Genomic DNA, 19187 nt, shown 5'->3' on the forward strand with positions numbered 1-19187 from the left:
GTGGACACTAAAAGCCAGAGTATGTACAGTGTGAGGTTGTTATTTGACTTAAATTTGCCAGTAATAGTACGCTGAAGGGTGATGATTACACTAAGGGCCCACACAATTGGCAGCAGAATTATTAGGAAAAAACACATGGAAATGAAAACATTACATTCAAAAAAAAAAGTATCTATTCAGCTTTTATGCTTCATTTGCCCTACACCCCCGTTTTTTGTTCAACGCAGATAATCACTGGAAGTTAAAAAATTGAGTTAAATGCTTTGTGTGCCCCTGAAATATATTATCAGAATTACCAATGCAATGCTAAAAAGAGAAGTCAAGCTTTCTTTATTGGTGATCAGTGTATTTTAGAAGGAACACTGCTTTCATCATTCTGGCAGTGTTTGAGGTCGGCTCCAGGTGCCATGAAACACCCCTCACTAACCTCTCCCCCGGCCATCATCAATCATGTGACACATGGGATGAAATCAAGTGCTCGGCTGCCATCACTGGGCATCCCCACATTTACATAACAATTCAAAGGGACCTCTCTGCTAGCAGATGTATGTCACAATCACAGTGCTGGTGTTCATATGATGTTAGTGGTTGATGAATGTTTGGTGGTTGCACAGAAACCCCGTGTACTAGCCACTAACTTAGGATTACCAGTAGCATGCCATTCAGATTGCTTGAGCGATGTTTTCGATGATAGATTTAATCAAATTAACCGAGTCATTTGTATGATGATATTGTGTATCTCATTTTTTTAGGTGACTACCCAGCACCACGAGCAGTTCTGACCGGTCATGACCAGGAAGTTGTGTGTGTATCAGTCTGTGCAGAGCTGGGCCTAGTCATCAGTGGAGCCAAAGGTCAGTGTGTCTCTCTGTTTCGTACATGTCACTGTCATCAGAGAGAAAAGAGGATGTCAGGGACACTCGTGCTTTGAGCTGGCCCACTTGTACACATACAGTAGGTTACCAGTCTATTAGTGACCCATGCAAACAGACCAGATAGATATAACACTCTAGACCTGCATGAACCCAGCTGAACCAAATGCAAATGCCCCACTGAAAATAGCAGGACCAGGAATGTGAGCATGCTGCACTGTAGAAATAACACTCTCCTATTTTATAAAGACAAGATTTTTATTTATTTTTGCACAAGTGGAGTTTGCTCACACTTGCATGTTTTGGTTTGGCAGAGGGTCCATGCCTCGTCCATACCATCACAGGGGATCTGTTGCGGGCTCTGGAGGTGCCTGACCATTATCAGTGTCCACGGCTCATCACAGTGTCCAGCGAGGGTCACTGCATCATCTACTATGAGAGGGGCCACTTCTGCAACTTCAGCATTAATGGAAAACTGCTGGCACAGATGGAGGTCAACGATTCCACCAGGGTAAGCTGACTTTTTGACATCAGTGTACTCCATGAGGACGTGCAGGCATTTTGCTTATCTGCAGTCTCAAGTATTTAAGATTTTAATAGTAACAAATCTTTAACCGCACGTGCTTCGGTTCAAATACTGGTTCATTTTGCTAAAACAAAGTTGACTCACTGGTATTTTCAAATTAGATTTAATGAAGAGAATGTTCTACTGGATGTTTGAAGGTTGCCTAAATAAAAAAATATGAAGGCCTGTTAGGAATTTAGTGGACAAGGCAATCTGACTGATACAGTATAATTGTGGAACACGTACTTCTACATGGGCGAGGTCATAGTATACAGCCAAAACCTTCTTTTCAGGAGAAGTGTATAAATATTTCTGTATAATTGTCAACAATTTTGATACAATTATCCATCTTAAATTGGTACAAAACTTTAATTGCACATCACTTCTGCATGTCATTTTCATACTTAACGTCTTAAATTCCAAATGTTGGTAAGCATTCTGTGTACGTAGTCTTTTATTTAATAACATATTTTACATGCTGCAGCAACACAACTCTTTCCCCGATGGGACAATGAATGTTTATATGAACGTGACGTGTTGAACTCCCCTCTGACTCTCTGGAAGGCAATCCTCCTGAGCAGTGATGGCCACAACCTTGTGACAGGTGGCGACAATGGTGTGGTGGAGGTGTGGCAGGCTTGCGACTTCAAACAGCTCTACATCTACCCAGGCTGCGACGCAGGCATCCGAGCCATGGACCTATCACATGATCAAAGGTAAGGACAAGCAGTTGTATGGCAATATTGTCTCCCCGTCATATATAGTTACATTTATTCAGTTAAAAATGCCCTATGAGTAAGTGAATCCTGGTAATATACATTGTCCTGTAATAATTTCCTGTAATGAATCGGCATCTAATCACAAAGAGGTATGTGCCACCCTGCCGTATACTGTGTGGACCCCCTTCATGCTACCAAAACAGGTCTGACTCATGGAGTCCACAAGACTTCTGTCTGTATGTTGTCATATGTGCAAAATTACAAGCTGCTTCCACATTGTCCTAATGTTGAAATGTAACAACAGATGCAGCGTTTGCCTTACTGAATGTTTGCATACATATACATGAAATCAACACATATCACATCCAGTTTTATTTATGTTTTTATAGCACTTTCTATGATGTGTTAAAGTAAACATGAGATTTATGGTGATATCTAAATGTGAATAGTGTTCATTTTACATACATGTATGGAAACATTCTGTATAACAAAATAAACCTCATTTGGTATTAAATTTTAACATGAAGCAACTTTAACTTGATGTATGACAATAGACAATAGACGCCTACAAGTTTTTGTGGTCGTATTAATCTACATCATCATTTTGGCACAACCAACCCAAAGACTATTTTAGGAAAAATGGACGTACAGGAACATTCTGGGGCTGAAATACTATTTTGGACTTTCTTTCATTTTTAAAAGTCAATAATTAAACACTTGGCCCCTCCTTGACCCATTAAATTTTTTTCCAGAAAAAAATAATACAGAACTTAGTTTCTGAGTTTGAGTTTTGGGTCACAAATAAGTAAACTATGTACTGAACTAGCGTACCCTTTTAGTCCTGGAAATTGTGAGGTCGGGCCACCATGGATCGGACAAGTTTTTCAAGCACATCCTACATATTCTAGATTGGATTGAGATCGGCTCCGTTGAAGCTCTTTTGGATGCATGAAGGGAGGGTACCTACACTATATTAGGAAGGTGGTTTAAATGTTGTTGCTGATTGGTATATACCCAATCGGTGCAAGCATGGCTAATTGGTGCAGCTAAAGCAAACAAAGCTTGTTTCAGCGCTCTCCAGGCAATAAAAAAATAAAAAAATCCTACGAACTGATACCATGTCAAATATGAATGTGGCTTAACTAAAAACAGCTGATTGTCTCACCTCTTATTTTCCACAATAGTTCTTGTGTTCCGTTGTGTTCAAGTTCTATTTTCGGAAATCATTCACTGATTATTTTGTTAATGCCATTTCTACCATATATATATATATATATATATATATATATATATATATATATATATATATATATATATATATATATATATACATATGAAAATGGAATTTTCACCACTGGGTGTCTTTAAGTCAAATGAGTTGCCGATTTGCACATTTTAGCATATCGAGCATGTCTACATTTCTACAGGCTCTGTAGAAATATTGTGTGGGATATGTATTTATGTGCATACATAGGCTTGCATATGTGAATCCATGTTTGTGCACATGCACATCTAACTGTTCCCACATGTTTAATATAGTAGTCTGTAGGTTCAGAAAAACAAACAAAAAAACTTGTGCTGCCTGTGCTTCATGGTTTGTCAGTGCATATTTTAGTTCAGGGAATAGACACCATCCTTTTTCTTTAAATAGAACCTACAGTTGCCATAGAGACAAAAATTGCAGGGGTATCTTTTGCAAATGCACGTATTTTGGATAACAGCAAGTACGCAATCATACTGCAGAATTCTATTGGCAAGTCAGATGCTTTTTATTAATCAAAGTTTGCATTCTGCAAGATTTATCAGGAGTCACATAATAGGTGCCTGGATGGCGGCTCAGAGGCAAGAGTTCGCTTTGGGGCTATAAGCCTGACGTCAACATGTGACCCTGGCAGTCAAGAGAGGTTAGAGTCTGAACATTCATGCTGCATGTTACGGCCACAGGCCAAATCTCCTTCAGGACTTACAGTCTCATCCAAAAACAGAGACAGAGGAAATTAACTGCACCAATGTGAACATCTGCACAGCCTGTTAGTCAGATAGGAGGAAATTTGTTAAGGTTTAAATTAAGTTTTATATTCAGTAATTACAATAGTAAAAATATCAACATTAAGGTCTAAATCCCTTTTAAAAAAAAAAAAAAAAGAAGGCAGTTAAACATTTTAAGAACCTGCTGATTCAGTTACCATCTCTTGCCTCACAGAGTTGACACTGGGTGACACATATGAGCTGGGCTCTAATTCTACTTACAGAGGGCTATTCTGTAGCATCTCTGTTCATTGTGCTTGAACATTTAGGCCCTTGGGGTGTAGCAGTAAAAGTCGACCCTGTGAAATCAGCTGCTTTTTCTACATACCAGCCAGATATGGACACAAGGGCACAGGGGTTGCAGAAAGACATTGGGACTCAATGGTCAACTTCAGTTGTAAGAGGAATGAGTAATTTACTGTCACAGCCCCTGATGACCTCCTGTACTTGTCTTTTACCACTATAGTCATTTTAACAAACTGTTTATATGAATGGAAAATAATCTTTAACATGTAATTGCACTGATTGCACTCTACTAGATTTGTTAGTATAAATCAACATGAGTTTGTTTTGCAGTTATTTTAAAAGAAGATAACAGACTTGTTTGACATAATGTTAGTTTCAAGCCAACTCCGAATAAATGTTCAGTAAATGCAAATATTAAGATCCCCTCTGATGAAAATCTATTTTTTTTTAACTTGTTAACATGTCCATGCGGTGTTTTTGACATGCTAAAGGGTATACAGTATAAGTAAAATGGGCAATGCCATGACTGAGCATTTTCATCCAAAATTGATACTGCCGTGTACTGATGAGTGCTTCAAAAATCACAGATCAGACAAGGTTTCAAACCTAAGAAACAGTTTTGTCAACTTGCTGTGTGGGACTTTGCATATCACTTTTCTTCAGAATTGGTATTCATTTTCAAACGCAGAGATTACCCAAATCTGCACATTCTGAAGAAGGCAATAGTTTAGAGTTCCATCTAAGTCATATTAAAGCACAAATATATTATTTTTATGACAACAAAATTAAGATATGTAATTTTGATACAAAGAGACCATTTTTTTGGGTTTAATTACTGCACAGAGAGGGAATTTAAATATGTTTAACCTGGCAGTCTGTATTAGTTTCGGCAGCTTCAAAGTTGCAAAAATGTGGGTGTATTCACTGGTAGTCTGTTTCTCCCACTGCCTAAAATAATGCATTAATCCCAGTAAGCACGTTTCTCCTCATGATAGTAATGACATCGATTGTCTGACAATATGAATTTTTAAGGACATATCGACCAACTGATTGACTTGGACACTGCAGTCCTTATGATCACACCTTTGCAATCTGCATATATATAAATTAAGCAGATTTTTTTTTTTATTTGACCAATATGTTTATTCTAACTGGAAATTACATAGGTGACACAAGACTGGAAGACATTTGTGCTTGGAATACTGCTGACATTTTAAATATTTCAGTTTTTTTTTTGTTTGTTTTTTTACATTACTGCAAATGGCCAAAATTATTAACACCCCTTGATATTAGTTGCAAATTGAGAAAATGCAGCTTCTATAGCATTCTAAATGGTCACTTGCAGGATGGGAAAAGGCTATAAAGTCATATCCAAGTGTTTTTAAGCACCAGTGACCACAATACAAAGCATAATAAAAAGTACAAGTAAGGTGACACTGAAAAATCTCAAATGGAATGGCAGGAAGCCTAAAGTAAATGTAAATGTACCATTCTTGCTATGGCAAGTAACCCTTGCCATAGCAAGAATGGTAGTGCGATGTCAAGAAGAATCCAAGATCAACACTACAGATACCATGAGAAGTCAGAGCAAATGTTGTACCAACATCTTATGGAAGACTGTTTGGTGCACAGCATTGCACAGACCTGGTGTCCATTGATGCCAACCAAGGAGGACTCTACTTCTCCAAGAGAAAAGCTCAACTGAACAAACATGAAAGCTTTTAATGATCAATTCTGTGTTCTTCTGTGTACAATCCCAACTGTCAAGCATGCTGGTGGCAATGTAATGCTTTGGGGGTTTTAGGGGCAGGCAACCCTGTCAAAGTAAACGGTATCATGAGAAAAGGGTATTATATTAATATTCGGAGAAAAAAAACATCAGGCAGCCTGCAAAACAAACTGTTAGCCTTGGGCAGCATTGGACCTTTCAACAAGACAATGATCCAAAATATAAAGCCAAAGTTTAACAAAGACAAAAAAAAAAGGTTAAAAGCAAGTGAAATGAAATCAACATTTCGGAGTAGCCGAGCTGGAGTCCAGACCTGACTCCCACTGAGAAACCGTGGAGAGAATTGAAGACCAGAGTAATGATAAGAAAGCTTTTCAATCTCAAAGGCCTGGAATTTTTTTTTTTTTTTTTTTTTTTTCAAAAAAGGAGTGATCTTAAATCCCAGTGTAGACCTTTAAATTTGATTAAACACCATTTGATTGCTGTGGTGGCTTTCAAAGTGATGACTCAAACAGTACAAATAATTTTAGACATGGCAGTGGTAGCATTGTTAAAAAGGCATGAATAAATTCATCGTTAACATTTTAAAATAATGTGTCATTGTCTTTCCAGCCAGGAAAAAAACTTATTAGTCAAATTAAAAAAAACAAAAAAAAAAAACAACTAAAAAATCACTAGATTTAGCATGGGTATGAATAATCTTGGACTTAATGGTACATTAAATAACCAATCTTTCTATAGTCCATGTTTTGTAATCTCACTTCTGACACTGGAATTTCATGGTACTTATGCATGGTTTTGTTGCTCTTCAGGACTTTGATCACGGGAATGGCCTCTGGCAGTATAGTGGCGTTTAACATAGATTTCAACCGCTGGCACTACGAGCATCAAAACAGGTACTGAAAAGACGGATACACACAGCAGAAGGCTAGTGTGGAGGTTTCAGAGGAACACCTCCCAACCAGCGACTGAGCTGTGCTGCAGAGGATCCAAAGAGCTTGGAGGAGATCTAGTAAGCTGGAGAACATGAGCATGGCAAGGAACTTACTGTTATGTGCATTCACTTGGCCTCTGAGGTGAACATGTTGCCATTTTTCTGCTGCTAAACAATCTGGACGCATTGTTGGTTTTCATGTCTTACCTGACCACCAGCTGAAGCATTTCCCCAACTGAGTCAATCAGGTCTGTTCTGGATAAAGAGAGACTCAGATCAACTTAAATTAACACAATTACAGTTACTACAACATACTTAATGTTCCTGTTTCAAACTGTGAAAATAAAAAAAACAATAAATCCTGCATTAGGAACATTTGTACAACATTTGTATGGCCGTTACTTCGAACTGTTTTCTAGGGAATAAAAAAAGTTAAACTGTAAATATGGACAGTCTAAAGTGTTTCTTCTCTGTAAAGGCTCAAAAAGATCTAAATGCTGTTAGACTAGCTACCATGTCGTCAGCATTTTCATCATGCAAGCCATGTATAAATGTTGAAATTGTCTTCATTGCACTCCAGATATTAGTTGGTTAGTTACATGTATATGGCCATTGTTCGTTCATTGTTAAACAGTGGTCAAATGTATGTGTATGTGGAAAAAAAAGAAGTTAGTTTTTCATTGTTAGTTTGCTGTGTTTGAATGTGTATATGGAAGAAAAGTCTAATTCAGTGTTAACTTAGTCCTTTGTGAAAAATGTTTTTCATCATGTCAGCAAAAAGAATAAATCATGATATCCTCATGTTTCTTTTAAATTCCGGACCATGTTGCTGATTGACAGCAAACACCCGATTACTGTCCGACTGTAAACTGATTAAAGTAGGACCTCCATTCATATTTACAGATATTATGTTGTTTCAGTTCCTTCCAAAAACATATCCAGAGGATAAAATATCAGATTTGTTGGATAGTATCTAATGATTGTTAATGTGTTTGTGGTAAACCTGTTAGACATTTTGTAAAAGGAAGTGCCATTTTACAGATGTTCAGCAATTGCTGGCACTGCAAACATTAATACTGTTACTTGTGCATCTCCCATTTTTCAGTTGTCTTATTTTACACAAATGTTTGCTCATCCGTTTTAAAAATGTGAATTCATGAAAACCAGTTCATGCTGTAACTTCATGCATTAGTAAGCAATATTATGACTTGGTTGCTAAAAAGGACTAAGGAAAGTATGTGACAAAATTATCAAATGAACTATTTTTGGGATGATATGAAAGTTGTTAAGTCTACATTTAATTGCAGAAATGAAAAGTCAGTGGTGTGAACTGTTGACTTAAATGAACAAAAATATGCAAATAGAGATGGAGTTAGCATTTAGATTTTTTTTTTTAACAGGTGCTACAAGACACCATCCAACCCAAAGTTGACATTCTGCATGCTGAGAAATTCTGAAGGGTTTACTTTAGTTTCCCGAGAAATAATTTTCATTGTGAATTCAAGTTTGAGAGAAATACGTTTATTAATGATATACTGAAATTAAGCAATGGGTTTTGATTTCATGTAATATATTTTACTATGTTTTGATGTATATATATTTTAGTTGTATTGCCACTTGTTTCTGCATATTTGAAGTAGGAAATGTTTGGAGATTGTGATTACATCAAAGTTGGTAACTGTAAATTCAACTGCTTTCATTTTTTGTTGTTTTTAATAAAACTGAATAAATATACAGGTGTCAAGACAAATTTTTGTTAAGATTTTACTAATGTGTCAACTGCCTTAAAGATTTATGCATGTGTTAATATACAATAAAGTATGCACGATGTACAACAGTTGAGTAAATGCATGCCATTAATTAGTAACTGAAGGTGGACGTCTACTTATGAAGCTTGTGTTATTTGGTCATACTGCCATCTGCTGTCTGAAATTGTTGCTGTGGCCCCACTAAAATCCAACTCTCAAAGTTACCCACTGACTCAGTAAAATAAGCTGCTGACAAATTAAATCCATTTTAATCCCAGGTTTGGTTTCTTTGCAGAGCACATGGTGGAAGTTTCTTCTTTTTTTTTTTTACCGTGACAATAGATATTTTTTTCCAGTTTGTGTTGTCATTCAAAAAAATTTTCTAACATCCTTAACATTAATGGAATATGGGTGAATATAATACAACATTCACATTCTCCATCTGCCAGCATTTCCCACCCATCTGCCATCTGAAATTCATTTTGTCAAACTGTATGTAAACATTATATGCTTCTCAGATGATGAAAACAGATACAGTCTTCACAGCAAACACATTCCTTAAAACTTACTACAACTTGTTTTCCTTGTGCTTTTTGGTTCACTTCCTTCTAATCAAACACATAAAAGCCCTTTTACAACAAAATCAGTGGTGTGAAGTTACATTGCTGTTAAAACATATATATACAAATCTAAACTCAGCTGTGGTATGACTATAGTCTGCCTTGATTGAAATCCATTCATCAAGACAGCACATACAATGACAACAGGAATGGTTTCATATCCGACAGGTGTATATCCAACGTTAAAAGACCAGAACAACTGATCCAGGGTGCATATTTGCACACATGCAAGTTACAGTCTCTGATGAAAGGAAGCGGGGCATTTACGAATGTGAATATTTGTTCTCTGCTGAAACTATGTATAAAGTGGTAAGAGGACACACAGTACATACAGTCTAGTAAGCCAGGCTTCTTAGTTGTATTGTTCGACCCGATCATTAAAAAGAAAAGTCCAACAAATGTACTGACTAAATGAGCAGATATTTTAAAAAATGATTTTTACTGGAAGCACTGTTGTGTTGACTAACATTTAACTTGTTTCTTATTTCAGTGTGTGAAAAGTATCCATGTTGCACCATTTGCCCCTGTCTGATAGAAGTCAGTCGGCTGCCAATAACAGCAATACATCCTCACTCATGCGAGCATCAAGGACATATTTGATACTGTGCTCATTGGGCAGTATACCTAATTGCACTTAAAACCATCTGTGCCAAGGCAAGGCCTTAAACATGCACGTACTACCAATTACACAGCACTGACATTCATCTGTACCACACTCGAATTACAACCACTCTCACAGACATTTAACAATACTACTTCAGTTATCATCGTCAAGCACACAGGTAAGCTAGACCATCAACAGTCGAACATTAGTACCTATATTCTCTTTATGAAGCAAGCTACTACTTGGCAGGACAGTATTTGTCCCGATAAAAGTTCTGTTTGTGCCAGATAATGCTCATGGTACAATATAGCAGCACATCTTTTGAGTTTCTTAAGTCCTGTCAAATAATGTGTAAAGTTTATGCACCACAACTTCAAGTACCACAGCACAAAGTAACCTAGATGTCATACAGTACAACAGAAAGTTGAATCTTACTGTTAATATTGTATTGACTGAGTTATTAAACATCTGAGTTCAAATCAACATGATAAGTGATATGTACTGAATATTACACATCACAAAATCATGTAATATTTAGAAGCTATGGTTTCAATGTTTTGCATTTACACGTCCATTACAAAGCAAAGCAGGCTGTCTTTCCTGCAGTATACAAAATAAACCAGCAGAAGGCTCCAGAGTACTACAACAAACCAGTGCTTGCCAGTAGGAATAAGGCTTGAACAGTGCAGTGGCTTTTTTTGAAATAAAAAAGAAGATACATTAACAGGGGACATATCATGCTTTTTAGTTTCTGTCATTTCTATACTGTTAAGTCAGAAGTCCATGTTTTATATTGTCAAAGTTCCAAAGCTCTGAACCAGTCTTTTGCAATGTTACCTCTACTTTCCCGCTGAACTGATGTCATATTGTTTGTCCACGCCCACAAATAGACTGTTCTCTTCCCTTTGATGTTAAGTTTGTTCCGTGGGTTCTTTGCGTTGTCGACTCACATCCACACTTTGGTTCAGATTTGGGTTCAAACATCCAGATGTATTCGCAAAGTTGACATTCAAAAAGACAAAAAAAAGAAATCTGACTACTCGTGTTTTCATAGCTCTGGAGCCGGCAAAAGTCTGTGTGGAGGGGCAGCTTCTGGGCCAATTAGGACAGAGTGAGCTCATCAGGAGGAGGGCTATGAATAGAGTAGCGACAAAACAGCCTGTTTCAGACAGAGGTTAAACTGAAGGACTGCATAAGTGGCCAGTGTAGGATGAATAAGGATATTTAAAACTGTAATTCATGCAAAGATATAGCAATAGAGCATCAAAATAAAAATATAGACCTCAAAATTCATGATATGCCCCTTTAAACACTGTTGCATGCTCTTATGATGGACTAACTTGCCACTTACTGTGAACACTGCATTTATAATTATAAAAAAGTACTATGACTAGGGTGAAATTAAATAGGTGCAGGTAATTATGCAGTCTGTGAATGTCCAAGACAGCAGACTGAACCCAGTAATGGGTTTTTCCCCCTCTCCCATGGTTTTTTCAGAAGAGTGGACGGTGCTTTGACCTCAGGAAGGCCATTAGAATGGAGAAGTGGGTGAGCGGACAGTGCCAGCCGAACTTGGGGAAATGTCTTCAGACTCAGCGGGGGAGAGGGCGGGGTTGGCACTGTGGGGGGCGCTGGCACCAATACTGTGTGGGAAGTGGGGAGTGGGCCTTACATCCTGGTGGCGTCTTCGTCGGAAAACTTGCTTCTCCTTATCAAGTGGCGTGGTCTGAGAGAGGGTGACACAGCAGCAACTGTTAGGTTCTCTACAAGACCACAAAGATGAGGAGTGATATTCACTCACTGAGGCATGGGGTAAAGTTTATATGAGACAATGTTAGCATGCAGTTGAATGTGAAAAGCTGCATTGGCCTCACAGCTCATCTCCTGAGAGAATGACAAAGAAAATCTTACTTCATCTAATGCAGCGGTCAACAAAAACCAGGAAAAGCAACAAGATAAGGTCTGCCAGCGCCGGGTAAGTGACATTTTTATGTCTGTGATAGCACTTCTTGTAAAGAAACAGACACACTCATCGTGTGAAACAAAATCCAGTTGCTCAATGAGTCACATGAACCCTCAAATGCAGCTTGCATTGCAGAAATATAACTTATAATTAAAGAGCAAAGTGAACTGGACAACCAGCTGAGAAGAAACAGCCACAGCACTAGCGAGATAAAGTAACATGATAAAGTGATGGAACTGATGAGGCATGAAAAGGGCTTGATGGGCAATGAATCAAACCCTTGGCAGATGAGAAATGGAGACTGCCAGCACTTTGCCATGGAAGCACTCACTGCATTTTAGCACTATGCTGTGTCATACCTTATCCAGTACAATCCTGGATGCTGGTAGTGGTCCAAAGACCCTGACTTCTGGATGGTAAAGTCCTGGTCCAGCTGAGCAGAGAGAGATGAACGCAACTCAGGGGATCACCTTGAACTCAAAGCATCACTAACCCGATTAGCATTAAGGCAGCTCTACGTCTAGTTATAACTGCTGTCATGAGAAGCAAAAAAAAAAAAAAAAAAACTGGCAGAAAAATGTCATGTTACTGTCAACTGACATTCTGTGAAATGTCAAGCATATTTCCTTTTGGCAACTGAGCGCTAAGTTTACCTGCAAGAAAACAGAAGTTCTATACACTAGAAATATACACTGGAGAGGAAAGCAACCGAAAATAGACATCTGACTTCCAGAATATAGTTATTTATCTTCTGCACAAATGCACTTCAAATGTAAAACTATTCAAGGTTAAAATCCCTCTTCAAAAATTTTTTAAACCTCTAAAAACTCATCTCTGTGTATCAAAATTACACCTTTTTTTCATTAAAACACCCCTCAGCTTCACAATGGCTTTGATGCAGCTCTACAGCATTGCTTTCTTTAGAATGGGCCAATTTGTGAAATCTTCACCATCTATTTCCACCTACTCCTCTGCCGCTCATTGCCACTCAAACACACCAGCTCCCCTTCAATTCTGCTCAGACACTGTAAAACTACTGTACGCGACACGACGGCAAGTTGTAACATTGGGGTAATTCAGCCATGCATGCTTGACCTTGAAACAATTCTGAAGAATAATGATATGGAAAGCCAACCCCTTAAGTTGGCCGCTCCTTTGGTTGGTTGCCCTGGATGATTCCATGTTTTTGAGATGGCCATCGATACGCTGCAGTTTCAAGGCAAAAATACTCCTATCATGAGTAAAATAAGCAGTCAATACCATGTCTATCTTCTGGCATATGAAAAACACCATATGTAAGGAAGTTTTAAAAAAACTAATTTGATTTTCACCAGCTTTAAATCATCTCTGCTGAATTCTAGTCATTGTAGGTCATTGTACGGTATTTGCAAGATCTCCTAACAAAAGTGCTGACAGTCCAGCCAAAGAGGAGGATGAGAGGTTAGAGCAAATACAAAGATCTAGTAACAAGACACAAATGGATGAATGGATGTGTACACACAATAAAGCAAGGGAGTTTCTATTTTGCAGAAGCAAACAATGCAAGGTTTAACTAAAAATGACCCCCAAGGCATAAAGAAAATGTTGTAGCACATGGTAGGAATTAAGCAGCAGACGCACGAGGAACACTATGGTTGAAAGTTCAAAACTTAAGTTTTTTTCTCTTTTGAATGACATTCAAATGTCATCACTGAAGCATGTTTATTTAAAAGAAAGAGCACAAATGTAATCTATTGAAGCAGAATTACATGCAGTGTCAGTGTGTGGAGGAGAGCAAACAAGTGCTTACTGTAATCACTGACACTCCTGCTGTAGTGCTGTTGAGCTTAGGATTGGTGTTGAAGTGCTTCTTGATTTTACCAGCCACAGGCAGCTGGTGCTTATTCTCTGACACACCATCATCCTGGAAAATACAAAGAGATTTGCTTCAGCAACTCTACCAGCTCTATCACACTGTACATTCTTCCTTACTGGTACATGTATGTGTACAGGTGATTCTGGCGAAAGGATTGACTTCAAAAAGCTAAACTTACATTGACCCAGGGGTGATCAAGCACCTTTACAGCTGTGTATCTTTGATCCGCCTCTACCTGCAGCATTCCAGTGATCAGAGCCTAAAGAGAGATGTGTTAGCCGTAAGTATCCAGTACAATAATGCAATATTAAACCCCACTGCAAATGATCTCTGGCAGATTGTGGTGTTTTATATAGACCACAATCATGGCAGATGCGGAGAGCACTTCCAGACACAAACCTTGGCCATCTCAGAAACATTGTCCCAGAATGGTGCAGGGAAATGAAGCTGTCCCTTTAAAATCTGTTCAAAGAGGGCCTCCTGGTCTTCACCACTGCTGTTGAAATGAAATAAGTTCTCTTATAAAGCTCAAACTAGGTTACACATAATAATATATAGAGAAGTGTTAATCTATGTTGAAATACTTACTGATATAATTTAAACCATTTAAGCAAGTTTATGTTTTTCGTAAAGTAAACCTCCTGATACAGGAGCACATACCCACGGAAGGGAGGGAAGCCACATAGCAGAATGTAAGTGATGACCCCAGCAGCCCAAATGTCCACCTTGAGACCATATCTGTAATTGAAAAGGAAAATATCAGGCATCAGAGACACTAAACACTTCTGCATGTAGCAAGTCTTACTGAAGTGCTCGATTCCTGGTCCTAATAATTATGTCGCAGATGGCTAAGGTGATGTAACTATTCTGACTCACCCCGTTTCAGCAACAATCTCTGGTGCTACATAAGTGGGTGTCCCACACACGGTGTAGAGGGGTCCATTGACGACGGTAGCCAAGCCAAAGTCGCCTAGCTTCAGAGATTTACTGCCATCGTTGTGCTCATACACCTGTGTAACACGTGCAGTAAGGGAACATAAGAAAGGGTGGGCAAAAAAGTCACCATTTCATACTCATCAGTGTGGTAAAGATTTAATTAGTGTAAACAGCTTGGTGCAATAGTAAAATTAACCCCAAGTACAAAGACTTCACAACCAAAATGCAATAAAACAGCAACTGCAGCTACAGAAGGTCTCTATAGACAAAGAATTCTGAATATGTAAGAAGTGACAGAAAAGAAATTCACTTGCAAGTTGAATTACATTTGAGGTGAGGTAGATGAGTTTTAATCTTGGACCTTTAATTACATTTTAGAGTTAAAAGATACAATTTTTTTTTACGCTAAGATGAGCCATTTAAAAAAAAAAGGAAGTTTTATAAGTGTGTCATACTATCACAGTGAGAAAATCTAAAAAATGCCTTGTGTACCTGTGTCATTTCATTTGTTATTTTCAAGAATTTCATTGATTTAGTTGATGGATGTTCCACATCTTATTGATCTTAGCTTTAAATGCAAGCTTGTATATATTTATAAACTTTGTCACAAAGTAGCAATGAAAATGGGAAGGTAGGGAAGGTGGACCTTGAGGATTGCGTATGGAAGCTTTTACAATGTAACTCCACTTGCTGCCACTACAGAAGCTTTGTATAGTCATACTTACCAACAGATTTTCTGGTTTTATGTCTCTATGGACAATATTGAGACTGTGCAGGTACTTGATAGCACTTGCCAGATTGAACAGCATACAGCTGGCATCTCGCTCTGTGTATTTGTTGGATGAGGTAATGGCATCAAAGAGATCACCCCCCTAGAAGCAAAAGTACTTAGAATGTGACAAAGAACGTTTTGGGGATTTGATATGAAGACATTTCATTTAACAGAGATAATCAATTCTATATTAGTCTACAACGTATATGCCAAAGTAAACCGCTAGTAAAAGAAAAAAACGACTTTGACAGAACAAATCTTCTTGGAATGTACTTTGGTTTTTTGACAACATAAAACTTTCCCATCAATTCAATTCAGTTCAACTAAAAGTGTTTCCATACTATTAAGAATTGTCAGAATTAACAAATGTATAGTACCTTAACCAACTCCATTACAAGATAAAGCTCATTGTGAGTGTCCATTTCCTCAATTAAAAGTACGATGTTGGGATGCTTCACACGCCGAAGGATGGATACTTCACTCTGTATCATGTGCTCCTAAGTGATAAAAGAAATTTGAGTAAATGAGAATCTATCTACACTGTGCAGTGAAAATATACATATTATTGAAGTGTGAGACTGGGTAGCCCTTTTTTTTTCTTTTTAAGAAAATATGAAAGCCAAACCAGTTTCAGAGAGAAATACTTCTCCACTAGGATCATCTGATGCTGTTATTTAAACATGAAAAAAAAAATCTAAACTCTGCATTTCGATCTCAGAGGAGACAGCACCATCTGCTGACCAATGAGGGAAATAAAACTGAACTAGCAGCAGATGACACACCACTGGTACATACCAAAAAGAACAGTAATCAGTTTTGATGGTGTGATACCTGAAGTCAGCACATGTAGAGTCAGGCTCACCTTTCCCCTGCATTTGTCTTTGCTGATGATCTTGAGAGCATACTCTCTTCCAGTGGATCTCTCCACACACTCTCGAACCACAGCAAAGTTTCCATCCCCTAAAGTCCTCCCTACTTTGTACCTTTCTGCTATAGAGGGAGGAACTGTGGAGCAGTCATCCATTGGCTCAGCTGTGAAGTCAGACAAAAGAAGATATTTAATGTAGAAAGTATTGTATACAGTGGCATGCTTGGGCATAATTTGGTCAAAATTCCTGTCAATAGCTAAGCAAGGAAAAGATGTCCTGATTTCCAAAAGGGATGAAGCCCACATATTTTTAAAATATTTAAAGCAATTTTTTTTTTTTAATTTTGTTTTTTTGATTACCATCCTTTACAGTATGCTTTGGCCAGCTGGCATGGTCACTTCTTGAGCAAATAACATAGCTTGTAAATGTTTTTTTTGTGGCCCATATTTGAGTTCTGCTTTCTGAAGGATTTTTGCTCATTCTTCCTTTCAAAAGACCTGTATTTTTTTCAGATTATTGGACTGTACTACATGCACTGCTATTTGGAGGTCTATTCACAGATTTTGATGGTGCTTACATTGAGGGCCTTCAAAAGCCCTGAAAATTTGCAGATATCTAAGTGAATCCATTCTTCCCTCTCCCAGTAAAGTATTCCCAGTGCCACTGGCAGCAACACAAGCCCGAAGCATGATTGATCCATCTCTGTGTTGAACAGATTGAGAGCTGGTTTTTCATGTATTCAGGACCCTTTTTTTCTGTGCGCATCTTCATTCACCGCGGGCAAAAAGTTCAATTACAATGTCATCAGTCCACAGGACTTGTTTTCAAAATACATTAGGCTTGTTTAGACATTTATTTTGTGGTAAGGACACAGGAAAGTTTTGATTCTGATTAATCTTCCATGAAGGTCATATTTGTGCAGGTATTGTTGCATGGCAGAACAATGCAACACTGCTCCAGAGTCTGCTAAATCTTTCTGAAAGCATTTTGCAAAGGGAGTTTTGATTTGCCTTTCTAGTAATCCTATCGACAGTTATCTCAACAACTGCCACCATTCCTTGCTAACAGTAATTTCCTAAATACATCATGAATATGAACTAACGAAGTTCACTGAAAACACTTTGCTACCTTCTTATAGTATTCTCCTGCTGCGTGGCAATCAGTTATTTTAATTGGTAGGCTGCTGCTTATGGAAGCCCATGACTGCTAATTTTTGGAACAAGGTTTGAAGAGTCAAAGTATTTATACGGCTTTCGGGGGATTTCCATCAGCTGGTCTTTCCTAGCAATGACTGTTAAAAAATACAAGATAATAACTATAGCCCTAACGAGATAATTAAGGTCTAAGAGCATGGTGAAAGTTGTCTGACAACTAAAACTGTTTGCTCAGAAGCTTGAACAGCGATCCCGTCTTTCTCCCCACTGTAATCTGTGCAAAACAAACAAAAGTTGCCACGTATTTTGCCGTTTCATCTTTAACTTTATGTCTTTTGATAATCATTTTATCATCTCCTAAAGTATTCAGAGTAACAGAGTCTAACGGTGTTCACTGCCATGCATGCCACTGTAGAAGTCTGTATGTTGCAAACAGTCTTGTTCCAGTATGTTAATGTCTTATCTGATATCTTACCCTCAATGCCAGGCCCATCTCCTTCATCCATTGAGCTGCATACCTTGGTAGAGGCTAACGAGAGTGAAGACCCACTGTGCTGAGATCCCTGGAGAGAAGAGACAGCTATAGTGTGAGAATGAAATGAAACACTGTTGCACTTGTTTTACACTAACTTTAGAGAAGGCAAAAGCGTGTAAAAATGTGATTACAGCCAGCTTACACAAAGCCCATTTGTTCCACTCTGCTAGCCTTGAGCATGCAGTCTGAGATGAGAGAAATAAATCAAGCATGGTGGAACATTATACTAATCATTTCACCAGTGTAAAGTCTGGCATGTATTTGTCAAAAGGACAGAGAAAATAATATCCTCCACCACAGCAGTATCACGAACTCCAGCCAGGCCAGTGGATATTTAATGATGGTTTCACTGATAGTAGAGTACTACACAGTCTCAGATTTTGCTATCCCTTCTTCAGATTCATGACAATCACAGATAAACTGTCTTGCTGCATTATAGATAATGTTTCATTCAAAAGATATCTCAAAAGATTATGCTAGTTGTCAAATTAATTAGGAAAGCTCCAAATCCAGTGTCATTATGGCGTTCCGTTTATTATATTAATTCACTATAATAAAGGCTGCAGGTGTAGAACTTCGCAATGCTTTAAGCTTTTTCACTGTAATAAAGTTACTTTCTGGTTAATAGTACTCTGCTTAAGTTGTTTTCGATTGTAAAAATTGATGGTTTAATCTGGCTTGAAATTTCAAACATTGTTATACTGTCATTCTTGCTACTACCATTGTTAATGCATCACTATTACTCATCTTTTTGTATTCATATATATGAATATATAATTGGATGTTTGAGACATATTTTACTTAAGAGAAATAACAGAAACCAACACTGAAGGCATAGGATGTGCAGCATTAACTTTTGCATGTTTAACGTTAATGTCTACACCAGTTGAGTGTTCACACATGCATTCAGAGGGGCTTTATTTTTGATATGCATATGGAAACACTTAAAGTCCAGTGGAACTACCAAGGGATAAGATTTCTGTAATTTTCCTTTATTAGTGACTAAAATAGTGTATGTAGAGAGCATATGTTTTGGGT

The 19187-nt window shown here is 37.9% G+C and overlaps 2 protein-coding genes across 10 annotated transcripts in view; one reads left to right on the plus strand and one right to left on the minus strand.

Moving 5' to 3' along the window:
* The window catches only part of nbeab (neurobeachin b), a 193748-nt gene extending 184921 nt beyond the window's left edge, over positions 1 to 8827 (plus strand). For all 5 annotated transcript variants that reach the window (XM_035944771.2, XM_055012144.1, XM_035944774.2 and 2 more), the window contains 4 exons: positions 753 to 854; positions 1187 to 1383; positions 2002 to 2153; positions 6972 to 8827. In XM_035944771.2, the coding sequence (XP_035800664.2) occupies positions 753 to 854; positions 1187 to 1383; positions 2002 to 2153; positions 6972 to 7062 (542 nt within the window). In that variant the 3' untranslated portion in view covers positions 7063 to 8827. The remainder of the gene's footprint in view (positions 1 to 752; positions 855 to 1186; positions 1384 to 2001; positions 2154 to 6971) is intronic.
* Positions 1548 to 19187, minus strand: part of LOC111563678 (serine/threonine-protein kinase DCLK1-like) — a 29421-nt gene continuing 11781 nt past the window's right edge. For 2 of the 5 annotated variants that reach the window (XM_023262873.3, XM_023262875.3), the window contains exons 7-16: positions 18090 to 18177; positions 16454 to 16623; positions 15969 to 16088; positions 15545 to 15691; positions 14760 to 14893; positions 14544 to 14621; positions 14283 to 14379; positions 14062 to 14142; positions 13818 to 13931; positions 9094 to 11791 (exon numbers count right to left, since the gene is read on the minus strand). In XM_023262873.3, the coding sequence (XP_023118641.2) occupies positions 11597 to 11791; positions 13818 to 13931; positions 14062 to 14142; positions 14283 to 14379; positions 14544 to 14621; positions 14760 to 14893; positions 15545 to 15691; positions 15969 to 16088; positions 16454 to 16623; positions 18090 to 18177 (1224 nt within the window). In that variant the 3' untranslated portion in view covers positions 9094 to 11596. Of the gene's footprint in view, positions 2137 to 7300; positions 7349 to 9093; positions 11792 to 12387; positions 12462 to 13817; positions 13932 to 14061; positions 14143 to 14282; positions 14380 to 14543; positions 14622 to 14759; positions 14894 to 15544; positions 15692 to 15968; positions 16089 to 16453; positions 16624 to 18089; positions 18178 to 19187 lie in introns of those variants that run through there. The other 3 variants (XM_023262876.3, XM_023262880.3, XM_023262874.3) reach the window with 3 other exon arrangements.

The sequence above is a fragment of the Amphiprion ocellaris genome, chromosome 7 (genome assembly GCF_022539595.1).
Source record: "Amphiprion ocellaris isolate individual 3 ecotype Okinawa chromosome 7, ASM2253959v1, whole genome shotgun sequence".
In the NCBI taxonomy this organism is placed as follows: Eukaryota; Metazoa; Chordata; class Actinopteri; family Pomacentridae; genus Amphiprion; species Amphiprion ocellaris.